This window comes from Passer montanus, unplaced genomic scaffold (genome assembly GCF_014805655.1).
Source record: "Passer montanus isolate IOZ18808 unplaced genomic scaffold, ASM1480565v1 scaffold38, whole genome shotgun sequence".
Taxonomy (NCBI): Eukaryota; Metazoa; Chordata; class Aves; order Passeriformes; family Passeridae; genus Passer; species Passer montanus.
This window is the reverse complement of record NW_024368596.1, coordinates 4,878,617-4,888,584: the sequence shown is the minus strand read 5'-3', so window position 1 is coordinate 4,888,584 and position 9,968 is coordinate 4,878,617. Positions and strand designations below refer to the sequence as shown.

Below are 9,968 nucleotides of genomic sequence, written 5' to 3'. Positions count from 1 at the left end.
CTGCAACAAAATTCATGCTTCCTACCATGGTGTCAGCTGGACTTAAGCTCCAAAGTGTTTCATTTTAGGAACACACCAGAGGTAGGAAATAAAAGAGAACCAGCAATACACTTTAATATAGGACCAACATACATTGTGTAACATTGTAATGAGAGACAACACAGGCAAGGCTGCCACAAAAACATAGGCACTGGTAGTATAGTTTCAGATCACAAGAAACTATAATTTAAAAGCAGATGTGGAACAGCCACACACCCCCCTTACATTCAGCCACCATGGCCTGAAGGTTATGGGAGGCACAAGAGCAAGAAAACCAAATCAAACTATATTGAAAGTATCCAAGTAACAGACCCCTGTGTACCAAAATGACCAGAAGACATGAGGTTCATATTAACTTTTATTTTCATATATGTACAACTTAAGAAACAAATCCCAGATTGAAAAAGTTCAGAAGTCCTCTTGAACAACACGACACCGACATACCTTTGAGGCAGCAAATCTTACTCCTATTAAGGCTCTCATGAAAGGATGGATACCATGCAAAATGCAATTAAAGAGTACATTACATTTCAAAATATGCAAACGAAGTTTAACTTTAAGTCTTTCAGAAAAAGAACATATCAAACATTAGAAATATGAGCCACAAACATATTTACATACATGCTTGGAGTATGTGTGGACCAGATAAAATTAAGTAAAATGTAACAATTGTCAACCTCTCTTTAGTCAGAACTACAGCTGGTGACCAATCCCTCCCAGCATCACAAGTGCCAATGTGTGCACCAACCTCATCATTTTGCACTCACATCAACTGGTACTGACTGCAAAACTCCACCTTTTTCAACCTATAACACTTTGGCATTTATTTCTCATCACTGAAAATACTCAATCCTCCTACTGAAAGTGCAGGAGGCATGTACAGAGTGCCTGTGACACAGCAGCACCTGCAGGCACTGCACAACAAAGTTACTTCCATTGATGCCAAACTAACTTTTGCTTTTATATATCCTTCATATAGCTACAAAGCTACATATATGAGAAATATATAAAAGCAAAAATCAGTTTGGCATCACCATCAGACACTTAGAAAGATTCTGATTAATTTCTGTATACTCCTTGCTCATCATCTCAAAGTAATAGATGCTTTTTTTAAACCCTAACCAGCATTAACACTAAATCAAACAGCAATGCTAATCTACAAGAAAAAAATCTCTTACTTAATATTTTACTATAGTAACACCACTTGTGCAAACCAGCATCTAAATATGGTCTAATATTACCAGCAAAAAAAGTTCATTTCTTCTCTGTGTCATTGTAGCAAACAAATTAAAAACAATGAAGGTGGCTAGCAGCATTAGTTTTTTGGTGTCATCACTAACATAACTCAAAAATAGAGGGACTAAAGTTGGAAATAATGAATATGTGGAAAGGAAAGCACCACAATTGCTGTGACCTCTCCCAGGATGTTATGTGCACAGCCTGGTGAGTCAGAGGTGCTCGGTGACTTTCTTCAAGCCTTATATTTACACAGTCAAATTTTACTTGTCCACTGAAAAGGAACTAAATTAGCTTTCAAAATGTTTTATCTCGCAGCATTTTTGGCAACTCTAAAATTGCCTAAAGGCTCAAAATTTTCAGAAGTTTTGTCACATTACATTCAGCACTTACTAATTTCTTACAAACAGTATTCCTCACCTAAGAAAATAGCAGTTCAAAAAAAGTAGAAAGATTCTTTCATTTCTGTCACCTAATTTTGAGTCATAGCAGCACATAATTTAAGATACTGCTAGGCACACACTGTGTGGGTATTGGCAACTGGAAGAATGAAAAAGGGAAAAGAAAGATCCATTTTCCTTTAATCCTGACCAGCAGCTGTTAGCAATTTTCTTTAGTTATCACTGTAGGACATGATGGATGGGAAGGCTCAATCTGCTAGGAGCTGGTGTATAGTTCCAAATGCTCTCAAGGACTGTTGTTCAACAGCACATTCAGTTTAACTGGGGACTATAGACTGCAAGAGGTAACAGATAGTTCCTGGGAGAAACTATCATTCTTCAGAGAAGCTGTCTGATCAAGGGGTAATATCTGAAAGAACAATTGCATGATCTTTTGCTGTATGGTTTGTGTATCAAGTCATTGAGAAGAAAGAACATTAACTCAAGTGGTAACTCAAACCAAAATATCTGCATAAAACAACATGTTGAGATATTACCATTTTAAGACTTTCCATACACTTTGCAACACAGAGAAACTGCATACACAAAAACATGCAAGTCAAACAAAGCTAATCTACAATAAACAAAAGCAGAATACACTTATTTCAAGACTTAAAACATTAAAATATTCATCCAATGCTAAATAGGAGCAATAGAATAAACTCTAGACCTAGCCATGTAATTCCATAAACATTTCAACTGGCTCTTTCAGCCTTTATTCCCCATCTCTTTTAACTTGTTTTTATCATTTCAGGCCATAAACTTAGTGAGTGGCACATGAGCCAAAATCCAAACATAAATAAGGCATCTTCCTCTCTCTATTAACAGCAATGCTCCCAGGGTTTGTGGTTATATAAACATGCAGCTGCACAGCCTTTTTCCATAATACATGGGATGTCCTCCTCCCAAGGATAAAGCAGGATGTTAACTGCTCCAACACCACATTCTGAGGAGACATGCTTCCTCCTGAGCACACCCATGCCACCTGGGCTGTACACTCACTTGAGAGCATGCTCTGACTCCCATGACCAATGTCCTGCCTGGAAGTTGTGCCCCACCATTATCAGATGTACCTCTCAGATCATCAGATGAAGTTCAACAGACAAATACCAAGTCTTACAAATAGAAGCAGTGAAATAATTAGTGTGGTCCCTGGACCAAAGCTACATTCCAAAATACAGAATCTAATATTTTGAATTATCTTTTGAAATGCTCAACCAATCATCACACCCATTTTGCCCCAAACTTTTAACAGACACTACGAAAAAAGCTGGAAATACCTCATCAAACTTAAGAGATACTAATCCCAGAAAACTTCAAAGACATACCAATACATTTTAAATGACATAGAAGAATATGAACAGAGCTGAAGAACTTTATTTTATAAAGTCCTATGTTTTACAAACACAGAAGAAGGTAGCCAATGCAAAGCACAAAATACAAAGAGTAAAGAGGTTTCTTTATCTCAAAACACCTCAAACCACTGAAGGAAGCAAACTGCACTAGAAGAAGTATACAAGTAGTCTTCAAGGGAAGTACCATGTAAAGCACACTGCATTAATCTAGACCTGACATTATGAGGGCATGTCTCACTGTAGCAAGGTCTGTACTAAACACCAGATCAGAGACAGAACACGAAAGTAAAACATCAGATGTCACAGCCACTGTTCCACTGATCTGGGAAAGGCAGACTCCAAAGTGAGCAGGAACTGTGAACCTGCTTAATAAAGGCCATTCTTGCAAAGTCAAAAAATCATACATCCAACACTTTCATCCCTTCATTAAAATAGAAATACTAAAAAGGAGCACTCCATAACATATCCCCATTGCTTCTGACTGACATGTTGAACAAAAGGTAAAAGAAGAACTATAGCAGAGATAATTAGAGCAACGAAGATCTTGCAGCACAAGGCAGCAGAGCTGAAGAGCCTACCAACCAGAGAGTGAACTACTTTGTTTGCTACATAAACAGCCAGAAGCTGTGAGCTGACTACTTCCTTTTATGAGGCATAGAAAAGTTTTCATCTAGAGGCCATTCTGAGGAACACCTCACTCTGTGTTAAAGCACATAGCCCAGCAGAAATCACTGATAAAGAAAAACAAAAAGTGTGTATTTGCTGGGTTTCCTTCTGAACATTTCAGAGAAAACGTCCATTTAATGCAGAGAGCAAACAAGGATGTCAGTCTAATTAGATTTTGTTCTGTCATGCTCCTGATCCTGTCTAAGTACTCCTCTGAAAAAAATCTGATTGATGATGAAGGCACAATTATACAAACCTTAACATTCTCTCTAAATGTAGCTATGCAAATAAGGGAGAGAGGATAGGGAAAACAAAGGTGAAGTATATTTCTCTTCAAATAATTAAGTCAGTTTATTTTCCAACAGCCATATAAATTTAAAATATGAAACAACAATAATACAGCTATAGAATCTAGGTTTTCTTTCAAAGCAGCAGCATATAAAACATATAAAAGCTAAAACCTCAGCACAAGCTTCAAAAAACCAAGGACTGAGTGAATTTTGCCAAAGACATGAAACTCACAAAATACAGTACACAAAAATACTGGAATGCGTAAGATATAAAGCTACACATTTTAGGTAAAGAAAGGCGTTGTAAAGGATACAAAATTTGCAAAATTAAAGCATGGGACTTGGGGAAGAGTACCATGAATACAAACAAGTTGGCAATTAATACACATATATGGAGTGAAGAAAGTGGCAGTTTCATATTTAGCATTCAGCTTTCAGGTTCACGACTTCACTTTCTTAGCATCTTTTTTTCCAGAGTTCTCAGCAGCCAAATCTGCTTTTCTCTTCTGTGACTAAAGAGAAAAAATAAGTATAAATTTAACAAGACAAAGCATTACAAAAAAAAAAAAAGTGTAAATACATAACTGACTACTCAGAAGGGAATGTACGACCCCAATGCATTCTAGATTTCAGCTCACCTTTGTAGTATATAATGGAAAGGCAAATATTAATCCCTGATGTACACACTTAATTCTCCTACCCTTCTTATATCCTTAAAATCATTACATGGTCTCAGTGGTGCAGGCACCACACATACCATGAATTGGATGAAAAGATCAGGACCTTGACTTATACACAATTCTGTTCTAAAAGATGACAACCCTTCAAAATAAAAGAAGCACTTTCATTTCTTCTTCCAGCAACTACTATGTAGAGGAGAAAAAAATCTGAGAAGAAACTGAAGCAACATGAGATGCAGAAAGTAGGCAGTGCTGCTTTCTAAAGAGTCTTCCTCTGCTACTTCGACAAAAGACTTCTCAAAAAAAACAAAAGCCTTCAAACACTATGCACTGGGAATACCTACCTAAGCAAATCTAAGAGAGCTGTGAATAGACAAATATTTCAGTTTAATCTCTCACCTCATTGTTTCTACTAACGCAATCAGTGCCTACAATTATCTTTCACATTTTTAAAAAAATATATAATTGAATTCTACCCCACTGGAAGTAAAGTAAGTGCTGCTAAACATACTGCTGTAACTTTTGCTCCTCTTTTCTTCTTTTCAGCTCTTTCTTTTTCCTCAATTTCCATATTTTCTTTTTCTATTAATGATATGAGAGTATTGCAGCGCCTCTGAAACTCCTAAGGAAAGAGAACACATCAAATTTTTAAGTAAATTATACAACTTCTTTTGCTTACATAAGTATGTCCAAAATCCTTTCCTTTCAAAGCACTTACATTTTCCTAAAATATTCAATAATACTAATCATTAGCTTAGTTGCTATTATGTGTCTTTCCCTCAGTGTAACCTTTAGAAACAGGAAAGGATTTACTGTCCTCCTGACAAGCAGTTTTCAGGATTCTGTCTTCCAAACTGACATTCCAAAGACTGATGTGATCTTTCATCTTGGTTAATGAAGCAAATTACAGCCTACCAGCATAGTATGCCAGATTTTAGCTAAGAGGTCTTCAAGTATATCTTTAAAGCAGAGAGAAAAGGAAGCAAAGCTATCTTAAGCAACACTTTTCTCTGGCACACAGACTAGGGAGGGTTTCTTGTGAAGAGACACAGTAGAGCTGCAAACTGGCCAAAAATCTATTCAGTCTTAAATTGTAAACTCACTGTTGTATTTTTATTCAAACAGGACCCTAAATGCTTTTAGCATCAAGACTTGCAAGCCATCAGGACTAAATGCCATAAGGTTGTTTACACATTAAGAAATATTTCCAATACAACTCAAAATATCTGCATTGCAGTTACTAATGGCTGGCTTGCTTAATAGAACTCACTTGACTTGGACAGTTTCTTGTACCCCATTTAAAAGAAAAAGATCTCTTACAAAACACCTCTAGCGCCTATTTTTATTACAATTATTCAGTATATTCTATGTACTATTAAGAACATGATTCCATGGGTTTTTCTTTCCAACTCAAAGGAGGAAGCTGTCTTCTGAGGTAAAAAAAAGCCCAAAAAATATGTCTCATCTCTGCCAAACTCAGTGAAGACATTTTTGAAACACAAGCTATCCTACAATTACCTAGCAGCATGTATCTTAACCTACAATGGGTCCATTTGCAATGAAGTGAACAGGTGACCTTTTTGCCCAGAAATTAATCTCTATTTTCTCAGCATTTGTAAGCTGGATATTGCCTCAGCCATCATGGTCCATCATGGTGATGGAAAAGACACAGCCTTGGTGCTCTCCTGATCTGAACCTTCCCAAGCAGGCAGGCATGTGACTCATCTTTGTGGCATTCAAACCCTCAAGCTCAACCCCTCTAAGTTCTACAGTTTCCACTGATTCCTTTACAAAGGATGCTCCATAGCCCTGGGCAAAAACTATGCAGTTGAGAATGGACACAGAGAATCCTACCACCACTTGAATTCTTTTTATCAGACACACACACAGAAAAATCCTCAGGACATTTTTCTTTACAAGTCCCCTCCAGAAATGTTCCAGTGTCATGCTTGTAGCTCCACCAACGGAGTACTGCAGTAAGTCACTTTTATCACATCCCTGTAGCAACAACCCCACACCCTCCAGTCAAGGTTAAACCATGAATTAGGGTGCCATGCTTGTGCCCTGGTACGTGACAGTCCTTCTGGAGCTACAATACTCTCACTTCAATCATTGAACTCCCTCAAATTCCACCCAAACAACAACATTTAGATAAAAAAGGAACAACTCTGAGCAAACTTGAGTTCAATCCATCCCAATATATACTGCAACCCCAAAGAGAACAAAAGACAGCCTCTGTCCCAAAAACCTACACTCTACAGATGAACAGAGATGCAAAGAGACCAAAACAGAATGATGATTGTCAACATGCCACAAGTATTTTACATTGTTTATATTTGTGTATATTGCACTCGTACTTAGGAGCTGAGGTAAAGCTGCTTCATCATCATAATCTGTACTTTTTCTAGCATATGAGAAATGGGACTGTGTTAAACTCAAAACAAGCAACTAATCTGAAAGGACTAAGAAATAACCTTGATCCACTTGCCTAAAGCACTCAAAGATCGTCCTCTTTCCTGGGGACAAATGCTTGCATAAATACATACATTTATAAAGTGTTCAGGTTCATGGTTAGACTTTCCAGATGGACTACTGCTCCAAGCATCTACTGTGGACAGAGGATGGACTCAAGAACAATTTTCTCTGGAGAATCACAGCATCAGTTGACATTAACACGTGACATGCACACAGGTTTCTTGTACATCTACCATGAAAAACAACCTGAGTGATAAATCCTGCACTACTGAGATTTCAATATGGACTGCTGCATTCCATTTTAGTACTACAAAAATACACTTATTTAAAATGCCTTGCACTTTCAGAGATGACTTTTTATTCTGTGTGGCTTGATACTTCTCTCTTTTGGATGGAAAGAGAGAAGATATAGTTTGTTCACCCCTCACAGCTATAAAGACCTGGATTGCAATAAATAAGATGGGAGCACTGAACCATTGCCTTCCGCATGGCTGGAGGCAGAGAAGCTGACTTGGGAGCAAAGGCTCCCTCAGCTCTGTCCACAGGCCTGGGCATTCCTGTATTTACTAAGAAGTCATTTCTCTTATGCTGGGGAGTGTTTGCAGAAAGCTAAAAGAGAATATGCATAATTTATGACTTCAGAGAACGGATACATGCTCCACTATTGCCATGATATTTTGCATTCTTCCTGCAAGGACAGAAATTAAAAAAAAACCAAAAAAATAAACAAACAAATCTGTGCTCCATATAAAAAGCAAAAAAAAAATTACAATCTTAGGCACTCATGGTATCTTTAAGAATTTACATTTTGGGTAAACCATATGATTTTGAACTAATTAAATGAAGCAGGATTTGTTTTTCGAAGAGAAATCTTTGGGAGAACAAACAGAAATAGTAAGATGGAAGATAAATTAGCTATTTATATGGAATTCAAGAGACATCTAGTGGTCAGAACACAAAGCTTTCTCAAAGAGCCTGCTAAGCCCTTTTCTGAATTATGCTGCCCTTTTAATCTTATTTCATATGAGTTTAAATGATCACATGTGAATTTCAGCCTTCTCCACTTTCACTTATTTACTCCTCTATAAATATTTGTATTTATACTTCATTCATTGTTATTATCATGTGATTTTCCAGTACATTTCTTCCCCCCCCCAAAAAAAAAAAAAAAATCACCAAACTAGTGCAAAATGGACCCACAGAAATTAACACCTACACAAATCTCAGGACATTAGAATGTATCAGCTATATTACTAAAACATACAGAGCATGATAATTCAGAACATTTCAGAAAATTAAATGCACATTGAAAGTGAAATATTGGTTTAAGTTTGTATTTCCATAATATTCTTTTTCAACCATGTAGGAGCAGAAAAACTAAAATTATTAAGGGATAGAATTTTAAAAGAAAACCCTAAGCCAAAAGATTCACTATATTCCCAGTGTCTCAGTTTCAGCATTAAGACACCACAGAATATATTTCTACACTTGAGCAAATGATTTCTATCCCCTTTAAAAAAAAGTATACTGAACATAAGGATCTGCAAGACTTAAATTGAATATTTAACTCTACCCCTGACAACTATATATCAACTAATATTAAACGCTGAGCTACATTTTTAATTTCTAGTACCCATTTCTATGATTTATTTAAATGGATTCCTGCATAGACAATCTAAAAGAAACTTCTAAATGTGCTAAATACTGCAGGCTTCTCTCTTTATGGACATAATTTTAAAACCCAGTATTTCTTCAAACAGACATTTTAGTTAGAAACACTTGTAATTCTTTTTAATTAAGGGCTAACTGCTGCACTATCCAGAAACACTTCAATTGCTGAAATATCAAGTAAAAAGTGTATTGCATAATTATTAGTAGTACTGGGAAAAGCAAATATACCCACCTATTCAAATACATATTTTAAATATTTTATGTTTTATTTATTCTTAGAACAGTACCCAGAACTCTGAAAGAACATTCTTCCAGACAAACAAATCCTGAGGTCAGGAAATGAAGATAAACAACAAGTAGAAAGAATTGAGCAAAAATTTTGAGGCAGATCCAAAAGCTTTTTATCATGGAAAGAGTCCCATATTCTGATACACACCTTAATATCTGCAACCACCAAAGCTTCTGTTAGTGTTATCAATTCCTGCTTAATAACCAAATTAAAAATGAATAGTTTTGCTCTAAAATTCTTAGTATTAACCTTGTATCCACTTGCTATTAACCTTGTATTTTATTCTCTAAATACAAACAAAATTTTTAGTAAAGTATACCTAAAGAAATTTAAGCACTTGCATGGGATAATCCACATTCACAAACTACAAAGTGCATTTTAAACCTACTGCTTCAATGATTAATTTCTATGTGAATCACTAACTTTCCTCATGCTGTTAGAAATTAAATACTGTATTAGAAAAGCAGCTCCTTTCTCCAAGTATATTATTCAGATGTCTTCAGTCTTTAATATTATGCAACAACTTTAAAAGAGATGTATTTTAAGAGACGATGTTTGGTAAAACACTCAGTTTGCAATAAAAGTAACAAGGATATTTGTAAGTCTAGTCTACCTCTGCCTTAATGCCTTTGGGTAACATGGGACTTCAGTCTGGCAGGTTTTCTAATCTGTGTTTCAGCTGTATTGCATTTTTTCTGTACTAAGGCAAATGGTCATTATAAAAAAAAAATGAAAATAAAACCCGAAGTTATTCTTTCAGCACTTGTTTCCTAAACAAATCTTATGTGGTGGTGCTCAAACAAAAGTATAAGATGTCTCATGTCATG

The 9,968-nt window shown here is 36.1% G+C and overlaps 1 protein-coding gene across 2 annotated transcripts in view; it reads right to left on the bottom strand.

Annotated features, from left to right (window-relative positions):
* Window positions 1-379: 379 nt before the first annotated feature.
* SMARCA1 (SWI/SNF related, matrix associated, actin dependent regulator of chromatin, subfamily a, member 1) overlaps window positions 380-9,968 on the bottom strand; it is a 30,931-nt gene continuing 21,342 nt past the window's right edge. The window contains exons 23-24 of one of the 2 annotated variants that reach the window (XM_039717377.1): window positions 5,218-5,328; window positions 380-4,538 (exon numbers count right to left, since the gene is read on the bottom strand). In XM_039717377.1, the coding sequence (XP_039573311.1) occupies window positions 4,467-4,538; window positions 5,218-5,328 (183 nt within the window). In that variant the 3' untranslated portion in view covers window positions 380-4,466. The remainder of the gene's footprint in view (window positions 4,539-5,217; window positions 5,329-9,968) is intronic. The other variant, XM_039717378.1, reaches the window with a different exon arrangement.